We start from the raw sequence: 21,323 nt of genomic DNA on the forward strand, positions 1-21,323 counted from the left end.
AGTCTGCAGTAGATCCCCAGAACTTCCATATTGTTAATACTGTCTGTTTCATAAATGCTTTGGGGCAAGTTACTTAATGTCCCTGGGCCTGTTTTCTCAACTATAAGAAAAAGATGGAGCTAGACGACATGGTCTTTGAGATCTCTTCCAGTTTTAGACCTATAATCCCATGTTTCCTTAATAAGTGATGACTCATCCTAATATTACAGGAATCTAGGTTATCTCCAAATATTATATCAAAAAATCCTAGGATAGAATTAGCTTAAATTCACTTTAATTTTAACAATCAATAAATGACAAGGGAGAGGTGACACAAAACCAAATGACAATAGGGTGACAACACCTAAGAAGTGATCTAATACTAGGTTATTAACTGTTTAAAAAGTAGTTAGAGGGGCAGTTAAGGGGCACAGCACAGTACACAGAGCATTGGCCCTGAAGTCAAGAGGTCCTGAGTTCAAATCCTCCTCAGACCAAACACCTAACATTTACTAGCTGTGTGAACCTGGGCAAATCACTTAACCCCAATTGCCTAAAAATTTTTTAAAAAGCAGTTAGAAATTAGTTCTTTATATACCCTTTTAAAATCAAAAGGTACTTCAAATGTTCCATAACCATAAATTACATACAAATGAACACATTTCTATAGGTAGGTCCCAAACCTGTTGATTTGTCAGACTTAAGCTTCTCATAATCCTAAAATCCCACTAGCTGTGTGACCCTGGGCAAGTCACTTAACCCCATTGCTTAACCAAAAAAAAAAAAATCCTAAAATCCCATCTTGGCTACCAGTTCACTTCATCTTCCCTAAGCGTTTAGTCTTTACTTTTTCCATATTTCCTTTTGGGTATCCTTTGTAATAATTTTCTTCCCATTAATCCTATATATTCTTCAGAACTGATAAAATCTCTTAATTGCCCACTAAAAACTGCCAATGTTTTGTTAATAAAGATTAATGATTATGGTGAGCTGATTAAAAAGACTTCTATACAGTTAACATTTCTTCCCTCTAGATGAAGTCCTCCCTTTGAGTGTCTTACCCATTTATCTATTCTAAAAACAGGACCTCATTTAAAGTAAAGACTATGCTTGGTGCCAACTATCCTCAATACAGCAAGTAAATTTAGTGGCCATGATTAACATGATCAAAAATTCATTTAAAGAATCAGGAAAAAAAAAAGCTGTTCTAACTTAATCCACATAATCATATAATGACTGGGTTTAAAGGGGATTCTGGAATGATAAAATATAGCCAAAATCTAGTTAAGAGTTATTCCAAAATAGTGTGTGACTTGATGCCAGAACAATTACACAAATGTCCTTTTAAACAAAGGCTACACAAAGATTACAAAAAGGTGCTTTAACCTCATTTATTGAAAGATACACTTAAATTACCAGTTATCTTAGTATAAAAATCGTTACAAAACATTGCATCCAAAAGCACTAGAGTCTATATGTGACACAATTCTATTTTGATGTTTTGACATCTGTATCCAAAATTACAGTACTCAATTTTGACTGAATCTGGTCCTACATGATTGCAATTACTGAGGTGAATTCAGTGTTCACTGCCAACATCCCTGAAGCCTGAAGTTAATCTTCTGGGAAGAATCCAGACATTTATACTCCCACATAAAACATAATGAAACTCATAATTGTAATCATATAGTACAAATTTCATTTTAAAATAGTAACTAGTTCTCTTGCATCTTTACATGGTTTTATTCAATCAATTGTACTTAAAATTCTTAACTATACAGTAGACTGATCTACTTAAAATCTGATAACTTATAAGAATATGGCTAATGGTAGTAGTTTAAAATTTTTTTGTATTCTGGTAACACTTTTGATCTGTTAATCCCAAAATGCTAAACATCACCTATTATCATCAAACACAAAATCAGTACAAAGTATTTTCAAATGGAAGGATTCTTGTTTGAACTAGCCCTTAACGTTAAGAAACAACGGTTTCCAGTTAGGCTAGAATTTCTCTAGAACAAACAGATATCTTCCAAAATTTTACTTTATTATACTGCATGTAACTCCTGAAAGCAACGCACCATACTTTGTAGCAATCAGAGACATTCCATGGCAAGTGGCAAAATGTTAACTCCACCTTATACATGTAACAAATGAATATGTGAGAAAGCAAGTTTTAGAAGAGCTAGCTTTGTAAGGAAATTTCATACTTCCTATTTTGAAGCCAAAATAAATTTTAATGAAGATTTCCAGACTTGAGTATGAGGTAGGCACTTTGATATTTCATCCTTTATACAACTGAGGATTATATAAAAGCTAAACAACACCATCTTTTTAACAGTAGACACATCCTGGTATTTTAACTCAAAGCCTGTCCCTTCATGCCTGCAGTTTCACACGTCCATACTACAAGATAGGCCCTTTGTTTCACTGAATGGAAATTTAAAGAGATAGTTCTTTGTCCAACCTCTAAATTAACCCTTTCAACAAAAGCATAAACATTTCTAAGGTAAGAAATTGCTGAGAAATTAAAAATTCATATTCAACAGTAATTTAAAAAACCTTAACAAAAACTGAAAAAAAACCCAACAGCTTCTTGGAAAATCACCTTACACTTTACAAATTACTGATTAATCCGCTCTCCTGGTTTTAATATTATTGTCATTACCTTTGCCTTTTAATTTTGCTCCCTATATATTTATATATGTAAACGTAGGTATTTTGAAGCACTTTTGTTATGTTACATAATTTTAGTTGGATGAGAATATACAACAAAATGAAGTATGCTGAAAAACACACAGCTATGCTCAGCCTCGTTTGCCAGTAGGGACAAGGAAGGCAAAGAGGGGAATTTTATGGTGAATGAAAGCATTTTCACTTTCCACTAGTTTGGAGTCTCCTAAAATACTGCCTAAAAACAAAATGCTTATGTTTCTCAAGTCAAATTCAGTAAGCTAAATGATAAAGTTAACCCTTTATTCACAAAGGTAGAAAAACATGAGATAGCTAAATATGTTCCCCAAACTTATATTTGTACAAAATACACATATTATTTATATATTGTTAAATCACAATAAATAGCAATTTAATATATACATATGAAAATCAACTGATGTATATTTTCACCAAATGAAAGCTATTTCTTCACAGCTTGAGAAACATGATGATCTTCTGTGCCCATTAACCTCGACTTTTCTAAATGGCCATCTGTAATTTAAAACACATATAAAATTAACATTTATACTGAATCAAAACTGGCAAGACAGTTCTAAATAAATTCTACTATTACCAAAATTTCTTCCATTTTATGAGAATTTTCCTCTACTACAAGTTTTCTTCCAATACCACCTTATCATATGGAGGTCTGTGACTCTGGATTCTTGACGGCTATGAGTCTGGATCACTACCTCTGATATGTAATGTTAATCTAAAAAGGGTCTAGCAACAGGTAACTGCTGAAGGATTAGTTAAATTCAGAGGGGTTTACTATCAGAAGGTTGGGTATTAGGAGATGAATTTGGGGCTGCAGCAAATCATGAAATGACAAATGAAAGCAAGGAGGAATCATGATGAGTAACTGCGGAGTACCCACATTAATGAAATCACACACCTTTTCAAGTTTTTAAGAATAAGAACTTTGTATAGTTTGGCACAAAAAGAAAGGGGTTTGTATCCTCCTATAGGTAATTACATTTTAACTTAATTTTCCCATATACTATTAAAGAGCAGTAGAAATTTACATTATTACAATTTTAAACTACTCATTTTAAGGTAAAAAGACTATATTTGGCAAGTAAAACTATATTAAGAGAACTGAAATCACTTTACATTCTATTAAAGAAACAGAAATCTCACAAGTTTTATGTGACAGCATTTTTAATCAGTATTCTCTGATGTCACAGTTACTGAAAAAGAGATTGTTCTTATTTTAAAAATTTCTGCTTCCAGAGCACCCTCTTGTGGTAGGAAGAGAACTTACCTGGTAGTTCTCATACTATTATCCTCAAAAATGACTTTGTACATTCACTGAGAATTTCCACAAGTTATAGTAAAATATGAGTAAAAATCACTTAAAGTTTCCAGGAATTATGGAACATATGACAACTATGCCTTAAAAATTAAAAAGAGAGAATTCTTTTTTTAAGAGAGAATTCTTGTAGCAATAATGAATATTTTATCTACTACTTATTTTCTCTTATGACAAATACAAAGTGTGAATATTTTAATAGTGGTAAAATGCAGAAGATTAAGGGTGGACTAATAGTTAACAATGAGTTTTCAAAGATAATTATACTGCAGAAATGTAGGTAAATGTATAATTTTACTGAAATGCATCTTGGAATACAATGAATTTTGAATAACAGAATAAAATAAGGACACTAAACAAATAAGAAATACTCATTTTTGATGGAGAATGAGAAAAATTAACAGAAATAAATGTAAACTCAGAACAAATTTATAAAAAAAGAATATAATTTATCATAAAGGAATTTTTCAATTTTAAAAGCAAGTTCATATGAAGATAAGGTCAAAATGAGTACATGATTTAGACATAAAGGGTGATACCATAAGCAAATGAGAAGAGCAAGGAACAGTCTACATCTCAGATCTATGGGGAGGGGAAGTATTCAAGACCAAACAAGAGACAGAGCACATTACAAAATGTAAAACAGATCATTTGATCATATTAAATTAAAAGGCTTTTGTACAAACAAAACTAATGCAAACAAGACTAAAAGGAAAGCAGAAAGCTGGGAAACAATCTTTACAGCAAGTGTCTCTGATAAAGGCCTTATTTCTGGAATATAAAGAGAATTTGTAAAAATTTGTAAGAATATAGGCCATTCCCCAATTGATAAATTGTCAATGGATAGGAACAGGCAGTTTTCAGATGAAGAAATCAAAGCTATCTATAGGCACATGAAAGACAAAAAAAGGAAAATGACAAATGTTGGAGAGGATGTGGGCAAACTGGGACACTAATGCACTGTTGGGTAAGTTGTGATTCAGCCATTCTGGAGAGCAATTTGGAACTATGCCCAAAGGGCAATCAACCTGTGCATACCCTTTGATTCAGTAATACCACTACTAGGTCTGTATCCCAAAGATATCATAAAAAAGGGAAAAGGTCCTACATGTACAAAAATATTTATAGCAGCCCTTTTTGTGGTGGCAAAGATTTGGAAACTGAGGGGATGCCCATCAATTGGGAAATGGCTGAACAAGCTGTGGTATATGAACTTAACGGAATACTACTGTGCAACAAGAAATGATGAACAGGCAGACTTCAGAAATAAGCAGAACCAGGTGAACATTGTACACAGTATCAGCAACACTGTGTGATGATCAACTATGAAAGACTCAGCTTTTCAACAACTCAATGATCCAAGACGAGTCCAAAGGACTCATGAAGGAAAAGGCTATCCACATTCAAATAAAGAACTGATAAACTCTGAATGCAGATCGAAGTATAATTTTTCCACAACTGTGACTAATATGGAAATATTTTTACATGATAACACGTGTATAAACTATATCAAACTGCCTGATGTAACTGGGGAAAAAAAATTAAACACTATTTAAAATGAACACATAAAAAAAATAAAAGCAAGTTCAATTGCATTAGCTCCTTTATATTACCTGCTGACATCTTAAATTTCCAACTCCTGGAGCTATTCATATAGATACTTCATACCAACTAACAAAATCTAACTGTGTAAATAAAAGGTACATAAGCAGTAAACTTAGATTTTCATTGTCTTTAGGGTGGGGTAGGGGGAAGGAGGGTTCTTTTAAGTTTCCTTATTAAGACAAAGGCAGACCCATAAAGCTGAAATGGCACTTTGAGATAATTTGGTTCAACTCCATTATTTTACAGAGTCATGTCAAACTAATTCTATTTTCTTTTTGATAGAGTTTATTACTAAAAAAGTGGACCAGGAAGTGTTATATAGTTTAATTAGATTTGAACGAAACATTTGATGAAGTATCTCAGTCTTCTTATGGAAAAGATGGAGAGATATGAACTACAGATTTACAACTAAGTGAACAGCCAGACAAAAAAAGAAGAGTAGTTATCAAATGATTTGATATCAATTTGGCAGGAGAACTCCAGTGGAGTGTTCCAGAGATCTATGCCTAGCACTACAAATGACCTGGATAAAGGCATAAATGACATGTTCATTAAATTTGCAGATAACACAAAATTAGGAGGGATAGCTGGATAACAATCAGGATCTCCCAAAAATGGATAGAATAGAATACTGGGGCTAAATCTATTAAAATGAAATTCAACAGGATAAGTAAATGTAAAATCTATACTTGTAAAAAAAAAAAAACCAAGTACAGAATGGGGAAGGCACAGTTAAATGGCAATCTGCCTTCAAAAACCCAAACAACTTAGGAGCTTTAGAGGAATTCTAAAGACCCCTCCTCCCCTCATGCCACCCAAAGGGAAAGAATACCTAAGTTTACTGCTTACATACCTTTTATATACAGTTATTTAGGTTTTTAGCTAGTAAAATAGCTCCAGGAGTTGGGAATTTAAGATGTCAAAAAATAATATAAAGGGCTCATACAATAGCATTCAATGTGATATGGCAGTGCTGTGGCAACTAAAAAAGCAATCTTGGGCCACATGAAGAGAGGTTTAGCTTCCAGGAATAAAGAGATGAGGTTGCTGTTGTGTTCTGTCCCAGTAAGAATACATCTGGCACATTTAGGGATGACAATGATAAATTATCTTAGAGGAGATCCAAGAAAAGGCAACCTGAAAAGTAAAGGGTTTTGAGTCTGTGTCATACAAGGATCAACAGAAAGAAGTGGAGATGTTTAGCCTGAAGAGAAGAGACCTGATAGCTGTCTTCAAGGATCTGAAAGACTGTCATATGGAAAAGGAATATGACTTGCTCTGTTTGGCACCAGAGAACAGAGCCAAGAATGATAAGTTGGAGCTGCAGAGGCAAATTTAGGCCTGATCAGTAAAATGTCATCCATGGGTGGAACAGGCTGTCCTGAGACACAGGGGATTACTTGCTTTTCTCCCTGTGGCCCATCCCCATCTCCCATTGGGTGTTCTCAAGCAGAGACTGGATACCACTTGTCAGGTAGTTGTAAGAGATCTCTTTCTGGGTTAAGTCATATGGCTACAGAGGTACCTCTCAACTCTAAAATTCTGTGATTCTCTGAAGTATACTAGGATTCATTCTGCAACAAAACTTTCATTAAGAACTCTTATTTCTGGGAAGAAAGATCAATTTGAATCTCAGAATTTTGTTCATGATCATTTTCTCCCCAGGATTCCCTCAGTATAGCATAGGCTAGGAGGTATAAACTAATAACATAGTGCAACAATGCTTGGTACAAAATTAAATAAAACTATGTTCACAATGAAATATTCCAAGGAAAAAATTATGCAGCATTAACAAAACAGAAATTAACATTCAATACAAGTTAAAAGATGTATTTCCTTAAAAACTTACATTTTTAAAAATTGGACTGCCTTCCAAAATTTCATCTTGGAAGCTGCAGTGAAGATCCTTTTATGAAAGTGGTTTGGATGCCATCTTTATTCGCATGTAAGAAATGAGCTATAATTCCATATAAAAGAGGTCTACGGCAGAGAGAAAATAAAATAAATAAAAGCAGCAGAGAAAGGTATTAAAATGAAAAGAAACATTCATTTTGAAAAAAGTAATTTCTGGGGGAAAAAAGAGCCATAAAAATCTTATAAAATATTTTATGCCATAAACACCAACTGCTAATACTTCTCTTAAATCCAAGAGAGTTAATATCATTTTACTACACACCTGCCAACTTAGATCAAATATGTCATCAACAGACACATAATATAAAGGCTTGAAAGGACCTCAGAGACTACCTAAATTCAACGACTTCATATTAAAGATAAGAAAACAAAGGACCACTGGGGATGAGTGACCAACTCAAGGTCACACAACTAAAGGACAAAATCAGAACTTGAACCCATGCGTCTGACCCTCTTCTCCCACATATTCTTCTTTCTGGATTCTTGTGCCATTGTCCTCTCTTCTTTCTTTCCATATGGCTTTCCTTCTTGGTCTCATTTACCAGATCATCATCCATAATATACCCTTAACTGTGAGTATACACCAAAGCTTTATTCTGTGCCCTTTTATGTTCTCTTTCTCATTGGGCTCATCAGTTCCTATGTATTTATCATCTCTACCTAACGACTCCTAGATCTAGTTCTAGTCTCTATCCTAAATTCCAATGCCATATTACCAACTGCCTATGGACATTTAGAATAGGCATCTCGAACTAAACAAGTCCGAAACAGAATTCATTATTTCTGACACGCCCCCTCCCCCTCCAATTTCCAACCACTTCCTTTCAGAACTTTCCTGTTACCCAAGAGTCCTAGCACACCTCCAGGCACTCAGGTTTACAACTTTGGAGTCATTTTCAACTCCTCACTTTCCCTCACCTCACATATACAAACATTTGCTGAGCCTTGTCAATTTTACCTCCAAACATCATCTCTCATATGTACCTCCTTCTCTCTACTCACATAGCCACCATTTTATTTCAAACACTTGAGATCTCTAGCCAGGACTCTTGAAATAGCTTCATAATTGGTCTCCCTGCCTCAAGTCTCTGCCCTCTCCAATTCATACTCCACATATCTGCCAAAGTCATTCCTAAAGCACATATTCCTAAAGGCTGTTTCTCCCTACTTAAACTCTAGTAGTTCCCTATCACCTCTAAGATCAAAAACAAACTTCTCTATTTGAGAAGATCCAAAAAACACTACAGACTGCAACAGTGGGCTGAAAATAACAAGGAAAAATTTAAGTGGGATAAATGTAAAGTCCTAAACTTGGATTTTAAAAATCCACTGCACAATAATGGGATAGATGAGAAACAGCTACAAAGTAGTTCATGTGAAATGAATTTGCAAGTACAAAATGAGTCAACAGTGTAATATAGAAACCAATGCAATTTTGGATTATATTACAGAAGTGAAATGTCCAGAGCAAGGAAAACCACATTTGGAATTATGTCCATTTTGAGGTGCCATATTTTAGGACACTGACAAGTAGGAATATTTAAAGGAGGGCAACCAGGATAATGGAGGGACTTAAAACAATGTCATATATAGGATTGATGTAACTAAGGATGTTTAGTCTGGGAAAAAGAGGGTTTGCCAAAAATATGGTTAACTGTCTTCAATTAGCTGAAAGATTAGTTGAAAAAGGATTAGACTTATCTTGCTTGGCCTCAATGAGCAGAGCTAGGACTAACTGGATATTTTACAGGGAGATTTTAGCTCACATAGAAACTTTTCCTAATAATTACAGCTAACTAAAATTACAATGGACTATATTATCAGATAAGGTATTATCCATATCAGTACAGGTCTTCAAGCAAAGGTTGAATGACCACTTGCCAGGGATATATAGATCCCAAGCTTATGTGGCCCGTAACAATTTCTACGATGGCCCAAATCAGATTAAAATGTTAAAATGGAATCAGATTAAGATGTAAATTTAACAAAACAAAACAAAACACAGAAAACATCATATTTTAAAATTAAGTTAATATGTGGTCCAAAAGGGGTCCTTATGTACGGTTTAGTTTCTTTTTGAGTTTTATGCCCCTGTTGTAAAAGGTTTTCATGATCTGAACAAGGACTGACAAGAGGCAGTTGCACAGTGGCATGAACACCTGCATCTGAAAGCAGAGGATCCAAATCTGAACCCTAGTTTTGCCTCTTACTTACCTGTATTATCTTGAGCAGGTTCATTTTCTCATTTGTAAAAAGGGTAAGTTGCCTAGACAACATCTAAAGCCAACTTTCAGCTCTAAATCTAGGATTCTATTATCTGAGTTCTCTACCACCTTTGCCATTCTACAGTTTTTCAATGCAGAGGTTATGTCTAGGCCTTAATAAATATCTGTTAAATTGCTACTCTTAAAACAACTGTATTACTCATGTAAAATACTAACTCCAAAAATTCAACATTAGCCTGGAGGAGCAGATTTATTTTCAGTGCAGTATATCGAAATTTCAACCAGAGTTTGATCCAAAAAACATTATTTTTTCAAAACAAGGAAAAACATTCAGCTTTAACAAGACAACTTCCTCCTCATTCTGTTGTAACTATCGGTTCTACTTGTTTGAAACATTAAATTATGCTATCAAAACCCATTTGGTCATTTGACCATAAGATTAAAAACATTAAGAGAAAGAGAATTTGGGTTCTACCAGCTCTGCAATTTATTAACTGGGTAACCTTGGGTAAGTAACTTTACCTTCTGCATCTCAGTTTCCTCATCTATAAAATGGGGGATGGGGGTGGTTTTGTACTACATCAGAGGTTGTTAATCTGTAGTTCACAGACTTTTAAAATAATATTTTGTTAACTGTATTTCAATATAATTAGTATCCTTTGTAATGCTTTGTATTTTGCATATTTAAAAAACTTATTCTGAGGAGGGGCCCATTGGTTTCACTAGAAACCAATGCCAAAGGGGTTTATGAAACATAAAAGGTTAAGGATCCCTGTACCAGATTGCTTCTAAGGTCTCTTCTAGCTCTGATTATAAGCCATCCTAAATTAACTGACTCAAAAGGAAATTGATTTTATGCAAATTATGCTAGTTTGATTTTATGCTAATTATGCTAGTTTGGGGAAATTTTTAAAAATTATCTCAAATCTTCCTTCACATAGGTCTGAATTTTTTTTTTGCCTAACTTGATATACTAAAAAGCAATTCAACTTTAAAATTACAGATTCAATAAATGGGGTTTTTTTGCTTATTTTTGCTCTAAAAACTAAAGATCACAAATGTCTACAATTTAGTTATTTGCTGTTCATTTAAGGTGATGAACTTTCATGAGTCTATTACATTATATCTTGGGTACTCCTTACTAAAAAAGCACCATCATAAATATTAATAAAACAAACCTCTTTTAATTAAGCATTTTCAATATGTTATACACACAAAAGGTGGCAAAACTGGAAATGTATATGTCACGCATTTTAAAAGCTAGACATTAGTGTAGTAACAGACTAGGAAAAAAAACATTCAAAGCTCTCACCTTTTATTAAATATAACCCCCTAGATAAATTCTTGAAATATCTTATTACCTCAACTATTACACACAGCAGTTTTAATTTTTAAAATAATTCTAGGTTTAAATTATAAAAAACAAACACAACATTTATTTAATTAAAATTATGCTATACTTGCTTCCATATCCCACACAATATGAAACAATTAAAATAAAAACAGAAAAATGTTTTTGAAAAAGTAAAGTAGTACTGTATCTGAAGTAAGTACCTACAGCTAAGCAATGAAGTGAAATGACATGGTATTATGCCACTAGTCATGAAATAATTAAATAGTACTGAACTCTAAAGTCTCACCTACTTGGCATATGAATTATTTGAAGGGAAATTAAGAACACCTCTTGAAAATTTATGAATTAACAAGACTTAACCAAAGGGCTATTTCTGGCCAAGCAAACAAATACAAACTTTCGGTAATTTTCTTCACATTGTTTTTCCAAACATTCTTTCTTCATTCATTCAGCTATAAATATTTACTTTATGCTTATCATGTGCAAGAAACTGTGCTAGGTATCTATTGTGGGGCATATAAACAATAAGATATAGTCTCTAAACTCAGACTTTTTTCCAGGCAACCACTGAATGGCCCCAAGAATTTTGGCTAGGGTTTATTGGAGCAGACCTAAGAAAGCATTTGCAAAAATATCTGGCTTTGCAAGCTGCCTTTCAAGAAAATCTTGTCTCCCACAATAGCCCAAAATTGTCCATTTTACAAACTTTGGTTTACAAACTAACTTCTACTGCTAGCTGAAACAAATATTAGGTAACTGCTTGCCTATATAGATGTGGATGAAGAAAACAAAAAAAGGAAAACTTAAAAAATCACTTCTTACACTGTTTCTGCATTCGAGTCTTCATATATATTTAATTCCTTAATCAGAAATTGTCTCTCCAATGGCATTACTGGTTGACCAGATTCTGAAAAAGTAAGACTATTTTTATGAAATCCTCAGGTACCATAAAACACAAATATAATCCTGCAAAGAGTTGCATTTTTATGTTTTATAAAGTAATTGAAGTAAACACCCCATATAATCAATTGAACAGTCTATTTTCTACGAGGATGATCAACAGAAGAGATTAGAAATCTGATCTGGATGCTATATTCTTTCAAAAATATTTTAAAAAGACACATATAAAACACAACTAAACATTAAGGTGATACAACTTTACTGACGCTACTACATATGTTGTATTTTCCCCTGGGTTAAATACCAGGGGAAAACCCACTAAAACTAGATAGACAATATTTTCATGAATGGGTAATGTTTAAAATTAATGCTTCCTTCCAAATCAGATGAGTGGAAAAAGTGGCATCAAAGCCCACTCTATCAGTGAGACTGACTATTCTTTAAGGAACACATTCAATAGTATAAAGATTGACAAAGTCACCGTCCCAATAGGTGCATACCCTTTTATCTATTCTAAGACGATGAATGGCCTTGAACCATAACCATATAGAGTCGCTAAACTAAACCTTATTTAACGTCAAGCTTGTTGTTGTTGTGAGGTATCTAACTCTTCCTCACCCCACATGGGGCTTTTTGGGCAAAGACAGTGGAGTAGCTTGCCATTTCTTTCACCAGCTCATTTTACAGATGAGGAAACCAAGGAAAAGAGGGGTCACACAGGTAGTGAATGTCTGAGACCACATTGGAAGTCAGGTCTTCCTGACTCCAGGACTGGCCCTCCATAAACTGTATCACCTAGCTGTCCATCAAGCTCACTAAGCTCCTTTACTTTTTTGGGTTCTTCATTTCATTCCTTTACTAGCTTGCAAAGCAGTGGATATTCAACAAATATTAAAAGTTAATAAATGATGAAGGTAATCTAATGTCTAAATATAGGTACAAATAACCACAGAATATGTAATAGCATGTCCTCCCTCCCCTAAAAATTATGTATTTTGTGTTAGGCCTTTTCTCATTAAAATTTTTGCTTTACTCTAATCTCTCAAATGTGAAGATGGTCATGTTGTTCTATTTGGCAGGGCTTTAGAATTCTTATTTCTACATATATGTCAGTAAACTAAAGCATTAATGGAAAAATTTAGTGTAATAGGTAAGAGCTTCAAAATATACTACCTGGGTAATGTAGCAGAGATGAGAAAAGTAAATATTAAACAAATAAATATAAATAAATGCCTAGGTCAAATTTTAAATTACACTTCAGAAATTTTTAAATGGGGGCAGCTAGGTGGCACAGTGGATAAAGAACTGGCCCTGAAATCAGGAGGACCTGAGTTCAAATCCAGTCTCAGACCAAATACTTGACATTTACTAGCTGTGTGACCTTGGGCAAGTCACTTAACCCGAACTGCCTAAAAGCAAAAACAAACAAAAAAAAAACCCAGAAATTTTTTAATGATTTGTACTATTTTTCCACTATGTGTAATTTTTTTCATGTGGATTATTTCTTCCACCTAAAAAGTTTACAATCCATTTATTTCAGACTTGGTCTCTGAGAATTTCTATGACCAAAAAATTCACGACAAGTAACCCCTTAGCTAGACTAGTCTTTGGCTGAAAAACTTAGGGAATTTTCTAGCTTTGCAGGACCTGTACTATAATGCCTTTAAAAATTAATGTTCAGTACATTCTAATAATGTTTCTATCTTTAAAGTTCTATATTATCAGGCCAGTTAACAGGGAACTCTTGCTCCATTTGACACTAAGAATACCTATACTGATAACAAGAATACTGAACAAGAGATTGTTACCTAAACTGACTTGGAGAATACCTAATTATCACAAGAACAAAACTTCTCCAGAGAATAAAACCCAAGCATTTGACTCATCAACAAAAAGGAAAATATGCATGTACTAAAAGTGCTTCATTTGCAAAGTGAAACAAGGGCCAGGAGATCATTGTGTACAGTAACAGCAATGTTGTAATGATCAACTGTAAAAGACCGGATTACTCCGATCAATACAATCATCCAAAACAATTCCAAAGGACTCATGACAAAAAAATTCTATCGAACTCCAGAGAGAGAACTGATGAACTGAGTGCACACAGAAACACAGTTTTCCTCACTTTTTTTATACTTTGCTTTTTTTTGGGAGGGGGGAGGGGAGAGGACAGCAACATATGCCTAATACGGAAATGTTTTGCATGATTGCACAAGTATAACTGATACTAAATTGTTTATCTTCTCATGGCTGAGAGGGAGAGAATATGGAACTGAAAATTTTTTTAAAAATGTTAAAAATAAATAATAATTTTTAAAAACAGTTACTTCATTTATCAAGTTTTCTAGCTAGCTGATAAAAGTTATGAGATCTTGGTTAGGCTTTAAGAAAAGAGATCAACAGGCTATTTCAAGTCCCAAGTATCTACTGCTTTTGTTGACGAAACTGGATCATCAAGCTAAATCAAATTTAAAAAAATAGAGAAAAGAATGATGATTCATTTAACAAACAATCCACACTTACCAGCTGTAAGGACAGATGCTGAATACTTGTATTTGTTGAATTCCAAATACTCCCGAATTAGTTCATTAATTAGGAGGTTTTCATGAGACAGAGGTGGAGGTTTTTCACCTTGATCATCTAGTGCATTAAAAACTTCAGCTCTCATCTTTGCTCTTAAGTGTCCCAGTACACCCCTTTTTTCCAGTGTATCCTTTAAAACTATTAAATAAAACATAACATTTTAGTGCAAGAATTGCAAGTGAAATCATTGATCGTTCTTATACACTGTTATCGAGCAACTTGAGACACAGACCAAAGAAAATTAATTTTAAAGCACTACCAACAAAGCAATGAATGATGGCCTCAGACTAAGTCTGGAGGCTTCTTCTAAACACCATCACTGGACCCAGCACTAGCCCACCTCCCCATTTCCATTTACTTAGCAGATAACTGTTTAAGGTTACCATAAACCCTCAACTCCAGTTCTCCCTACTGTTTTTAATCTGTTAGCCATTTCCAAGGGTAACTCACATGACATACAGAATTAAAAACTACATGGTACCTTTTTTTGTTTCTATTTTAGTTAACAAACCAAAACATGTGGGGGCTGGGGAAGACGGGCCAGCAGGAAATACTTGGAAGCATGGACACACTCAGAAATTTACCTGTAAAGTTTGGCAAATCCAAAAATTCCATATATGGTTACTGAAGCAGTATAATTAAAAGTTTAACGGTCTTTTAAGTGACTTATTTTCTACATGCCAAATCCCTCAATTATCTGTATATGTAAATGTAGCTACAACCCCAGCAGCCTTTGCAAATATTAGTTAACAAGTATTTACAGAGTACCTATGCTATATTTTATTTCTCCTTCACCAGCTGCATACAGTATGCCACCCAGTCATCACTTTAGTGCTGAAAAAATGCAAGACATGGCTCCTTCAGGGAACTCTTACTCTAGCTAATGAGACCAAATTATAAATTTATGGAATCTTAAGAGTTAGAGGGGGTCAAAGACATCATCTAGTCAGAGTCTCAGGTCTAGAGAGGTGAAAGTAAGTATCTAAGGTCACACAAGTACTTAGTAGCAGAGCCTAGATAAGAACTCAAGTGTCCTCAATCCTTCTCACCTTTCACCCTGCCATATTTCCATAACATTAATCACAGGGGAAAACATCAACATACAGGCAAAATACTACGAAAATGTTGAGGTGCTATTATTAAGATGGTGTGAACCAAGCCACATCAGGACATAATGGACAAAGAACAAAATCTCCAAAGTTACTATTTTGTTGTTGTTTAGTCTTTTTCAGTTGCCTTGACTTGTCACAAGCCCTTTCGGGGTTTTCTTGGCAAAGATGCTGGAGTGATTTGCCATTTCCTTCTACAACTCATTTTGCAGATGAGGAACTGAGGCAAACAGGGTTAAATGATTTGCCAGGGGTCACACAGCTTAAGAAGTGTCTGAGGCTGGATTTGAACTCAGGTTCTCCTGACTCCAAGGCCTGAGCTCTATCCACAGACATGTAACTGTCCAACCTGAGTTCTAATTCTGCTTCTGGTACATACAAGCTCTATGGGCAGGGGCAAATCCCTTATCTTCTCAAAGGCCTGGGCAGCTAGATAGTCCAGTAGATACAGTGCAGGATCTGGGAGTCAGGAAGACCTAAATTCAAATCCAGCCACTTAGAACAATGTGTAGCAAATGAGAGCTCAACAAATACTTGTGGCCGTGTCAAGTGACCTGGACAATTCCCTAGATCTCTTAAAGCCTCTGGTTCCACCATTTGTAAAATGGGGCTCATAAGAACACCTACCTTACAAGCTTGTTGTGAAGATCGAATGAGATAACACACAGTAGTGTTACTGTTTTAAACTATTAAAGGTTTAATAATGTAAGACCCAAGCAGGGCTTTTAAAACAGTCAATAAACATTTAGAGCCTACTATGTGCTAAACACTAACTATTAAGCTCTAGGAATACAAAAGGCAAAAGACGGTCCTTCCTCTAAAGGTGCTCACAGTATAACAGAGACAACAAGCAACTATGTACAAATAAGCTATACATGCTGAGCAATGTAAGCTAATTGACAATTAGGATAAAGAGGAACTAACCAACAAAGGGAAGGCACTGGAATTAAAGATCAGCAAAGTCTTCCTGTTGAAGGTGGCATTTTAGCTTGGACATTTTGTACTTCTTGAAAACCTTAAGGTGCTACAGAAAGGCTAGCTCTTATTATAAGGTAAGCTACAGTTGACTGATGCATCGATGGACAAGTTTTTGCACCAGGGATGTCTCATGCATGACCCCACAGTAGTGGGCATGGGGGAAAGGGGGAGGGTTTGGCAGCACGCCATAAAAGGTTTGGGGGGAGGGGATGAGTATTGTGAATCAGATGTTGAGGGAATCTGTGACCATGGTTTAGGAATTTGAGAGATGTTTGGTTCCTACATGCCCCTCCCCCCAGGGTCCAGTAGATTTTGTTTAGGTTTTTTTCTTTTGCCTTTTTTTGTATTCCCAGCGCAGGCTTCCCCTAATCTTTCCATCAAATAAATTACAGGGGAAAATATCAACACAGCAAGCGCTCAATAAATGCTTACTGACTGACCAAGTAATCAATAATCGTTTATTATGCGTCTACTACGTGCTAAGCGCTGGAGATACAAAAAGTAGCAAAATAAAGCCAAGTCCCTGCCTTCGAGGAGCTATCCATCTAATGAGGGTTAAAAACACCAGAAAAAAAGCAAATTGGAAAACACCCCCAAACCACAGGCCGGCTCTGACAGCTCCCGCCGCCCACCCGGTCCTCTCCGTCCTGACTCCCTCCCCGGCCCAGCCCCGCTCGCAGGCCGGTCGGCAGCCCCTCTGCTCCATCCAAGTCCCAGACTGAACTGCCCGGGCTCCGCGCCCGCTCTTCAGCTACCTGCTTTCAGCTCTGCGACAGTCGCCATTTTCCAACGGCCGCCCAAGAGAAGACAAAAGAAAGACTGGGCCTAGCACGGGCACGCGCAGCGCGCCTGCGCGGTACGCCGCCCCGCCCCTCGGCGGCCTCTGAACGCCCAAGAGCTCCGCACGCTGAGCCCCCAGCCTCTAGCTCGTCACTTCCGGTCCTCTCTCGTGTCTGTAATTCGTGGATTTGCGCAGACGCGTCGTCTACGGGCCAATTGGATGGCGCCGTGGGAGGGGCTTATGACCCTGAAAAGCTGCCGTAGGAAAGCTTGCATCAGCTGAAACTTCTTAGTTCTGTTCATTTATACATCCTCTGCTTTCACTTGTGGCATTAGAAGTGTTTAATTTATTGGACTAATTTAATTTACTTGGACTAAGGTCCCACCAGATGGAGAGGCCTGGATGGGTCACGATGGGTATCATTAGAGAAAACATCGGAATCCATGAGATCCCAGGTCTAGATGAGTATTTGAATATGCAGCTTAGATCAGATGGCAGAGAGCTCTGGGGATTAAGAGTCTCTGGCAGGAAACATGCAGCTATGAGGTGATACAGGCGGAGTAGTGAGAATGCAGCGGTAAATCCAAGAGATGCTTTTAAAAATTAACCCCAAAATGGCATCAGATTATGTATAGGAAGATGGAGAAATTGGAAAAGTAAAAATAATAACTGACAGTTACATAGTGCTTTAAGATTTGCAGAGCACTTTGTGCAATTATTTCATTTTCAAATTTGTGAATGAAAATTACTATGAAAATTATTTCCTTCTCAAAACAACTCTATGAGGTAAAAATCTATGTATATCATTATCTTCAGAAATCAGAGAATCCTGAGGTACCACCTCACACTTATCAGATTGGCTAATATGACAAAAAAGGAAAATGTTGGCTGTTAGATGGGATGTGGGAAAACTGGAACACCAATGCATTGTTGGTGGAGTTGTGAACTGATCCAACCATTCTGGAGAGCAATTTGGAATAATTCCCAAAGGACGACCAAACTGTGCATACCCTTTGATCCACCAATAACACTGTTAAGTCTACATCCCGAAGATATCCAAAAAAGGGGAAAAGGACCTATTTGTACAAAAATATTTATATTCTCTTTGTGGTGGCTAAGCATTGGAAATGGAAAAGATGCCCATCAATTGGGAATGGCTAACAAGCTGTGGTATATGATTGTAATGTAATATTACTGTGTTATAAGAAATGACAAGTTGAATGATTTCCGAAAAACCTAGAAAGACTTATATGGATTGAAGTAAAGTAAACAGAACCAGAGAATGTTGTATACAGTAATAGCAATATTGTTCAATGAAGCACTATGAATGACAATTCTCAGCAATACAATGATCCAAGACAATCCCAAAGGACTAATGTGAAGCATACTATCTGCCTCCAGAGAAATAACTAATATTGTCTGAATACGCACTGAAGCATGCTATTTTTCACTTTCTTTCATTCCTTTTCTTTTATTTGAGTCTTCTTGTGCAAAATGACTAATATGGAAATGTTTTATATAATTGTACATGTATAACCTCTATCTGATTGCTTACTGTCAAAGGGAGGGGAGAAGGGAATGAGGGAGAAAAGGATAGAATTTGGAACTCAAAACTTTAATGTTTAAAATTGTTTTGACATCTAATGGGGAATAATATATTTATATATTATATATATTTAAAAATCAGAGAATCACAAATTTAGAGATGGAAAGGACTTTTAAAGCCATTTGGTCCAAACCCCTAATTTTACAGATGAAAAAACTAAGGCCCAGAGAGGAGAAGTGACTTACCTAGGGCCACACAGCTAGTAAAAAGCAGAATTTCCACACTGACAAGGGAAAGAGACTATTCCCCATAATAAAATTATATTCCCTGCTCTCACAAATGTTATCAGATTCTTTTCTGAGGGTTGAGCAACAGGTTTATTCAATCCCTTGCTTACTGGGAGGATTAGAGATTAAGGCATTATTGAAATTACTATTTCATGTCTCTAGGATCAAAGTGGGACAGACCCTGCTGGTCATTTGAGTTCAAAAGAGTAAGACTTGACTGAGAATTAAAATGATTCATCTGTTAAACAGCCATTGCTGGGAGAAAAGGAAACTTCCTCACCCTTCAACTCTCCCAAAGGTGGAATTTTACAAAATAGAGACACCTATTTTATGGAACTACCTCCCTATCATGTTGGGACAGCTTTTTTTTTTTAACCATATTACATATCCTACACATTAGAGACTTCTGTCCTGCAAGAATCTGAGAACCAAGCCCAAATGATTGATTGAAGATAAATTTTAGGGAAATCTGCATATTTTTTTTTTGGACCCTAGAAACAGCACAAAGGCTCTTATACTTGTAAGATGTGTACAAGCATTTGAAGCCTGACAAATAGAAGAGGATTTGGACTTGATCTGCTTAGCCCCTTAAGGCAGAACTAGGAACTAGGAATTTGAAGTTATGGGGAGGCAGATTTCAGCTTCGGAAGAGGAAAGCCCTCCTAACCACAATAACTCTCCCTTAAGGGAATGGATAGCCTGGAGGATTGTGGATTCCCCTTTAGTGTAGGTCTAGGAGCAAGTCCAGTTTAAATAGGCAGATACTTGACTAAGAATCTTGTTAACCTAAGAAAAGCAGTACAAGACTGCCTGAGGAGGTAAAGGCAGCTCAAATCACCTTTTAAAAACAAATTCATTTGAATATTGAAGGGGAGAAACTTTGGAGAGAGACCTTTGGACTGATGGCTCTAAGAGGGAAGAGAACTAGACACTTTATAAAGCTGCTGCTGCTGGAGAGGCCCCCACTGGATAGAAGACTAGGGAAGAACTTAATGTAGGTAGAAGCTTAGTTGGGATTCAACTCAGGAAGAGGTAAAGGGAGAAGCACACTATCTGGTGGCTTCCTATTTAAGATACTATTCTTTCTAACAAGGTGCTAAACTAAATTCTGGCACCCTACCACAAACTGCTGATCACCTCACCCTAGGTAGGCCTCTGGGTATAGATTATTACATTATATGACCTCTCTCTCTCATAGCTCTAAATCCCATGACCTCTGAGATCTCTTCCTATGATCAGATTTTGCGATTGTACATGTGTGAGTTTTACCAATACATTGATCAGAAGTCACCAGCCTGAGGGCAGCTAGGTGGTGCGATGGATGGAGCACCGGCCCTGGATTCAGGAGGAGCTGAGTTCGAATGTGATCTCAGACATATAATGCTTACTAGCAGTGTGACCCTGGGCAAGTCACTTAACCCCATTGCCTAACCTCCCCCCCCCCAAAAGAAGAAATCACTAGCCTTACAAAGGGGAGAAGCCAAGTTGTGGCTAACAGCTTTAAGTTTTCCCCAAAACAGAGAAAGTTTCAAAGCTATTTTCTCACTGTTTCCCAAATTGGAAATTCTTTTGGGTTAACTTGCAAGAGCAAGTTTTAAAATGTAAATACCATGGGGGAGGGGAGCGAAAGAAGGGAAAGCAGATTGGGGGAAGAGGTATTTAGAATGCATGCCATCTTGGGGTAGGGGAGGAGAAAGATGGGGAGAAAATTTGGAACTCAATCTTCTGGAAGGGAATGTTGAAAACTAAAAGTAAATTAATTAATTAATTTTTAAAAATAAAATAGAAATAAATACCTTGGGGAGGGTTAACCCTATGAGTCATTCTCATTTTATAAACCTACCTTGGGGCAGCTAGATAGCAGTGGGTAGGTAATCTTTCCGAGTTCAAATCTGGCTTACAAGCCAAGTGATCCTGGGCAAGTCATTTAACCTGGTTTGCCTCAGTTCCCTTATCTGCAAAATGAGCTGGGGAAGGAAATGGCAAACCACTCCAGTATCTTTGCCAAGAAAACCCCAAACGACTGAACAACCAA

The 21,323-nt window shown here is 36.1% G+C and overlaps 1 protein-coding gene across 3 annotated transcripts; it reads right to left on the reverse strand.

Annotated features, from left to right (window-relative positions):
- Positions 1-1,356: 1,356 nt before the first annotated feature.
- CEP20 (centrosomal protein 20) lies at positions 1,357-17,570 on the reverse strand. Of its 3 annotated transcripts, XM_021001827.2 has the most exons (5): positions 17,430-17,558; positions 14,528-14,725; positions 11,927-12,011; positions 7,461-7,591; positions 1,357-3,186 (listed from the first exon to the last, which is right to left on the reverse strand). In XM_021001827.2, exons 1-4 carry the CDS (start codon positions 17,455-17,457, stop codon positions 7,492-7,494), a joined length of 411 nt encoding a protein of 136 aa, XP_020857486.1. In that variant the 5' UTR covers positions 17,458-17,558; the 3' UTR covers positions 1,357-3,186; positions 7,461-7,491. The 3 variants fall into 3 exon arrangements, with proteins under 3 accessions (XP_020857486.1, XP_020857488.1, XP_020857487.1); XM_021001829.2 differs by lacking the exons at positions 1,357-3,186; positions 11,927-12,011 and having other exon boundaries at positions 7,469-7,591; positions 17,430-17,570; XM_021001828.2 differs by lacking the exons at positions 1,357-3,186; positions 7,461-7,591 and having other exon boundaries at positions 11,923-12,011; positions 17,430-17,564.
- Positions 17,571-21,323: the final 3,753 nt, after the last annotated feature.

Source organism: Phascolarctos cinereus, unplaced genomic scaffold (assembly GCF_003287225.1).
Source record: "Phascolarctos cinereus isolate Bilbo 61053 unplaced genomic scaffold, phaCin_HiC Scaffold_4;HRSCAF=312, whole genome shotgun sequence".
Lineage (NCBI taxonomy): Eukaryota > Metazoa > Chordata > Mammalia > Diprotodontia > Phascolarctidae > Phascolarctos > Phascolarctos cinereus.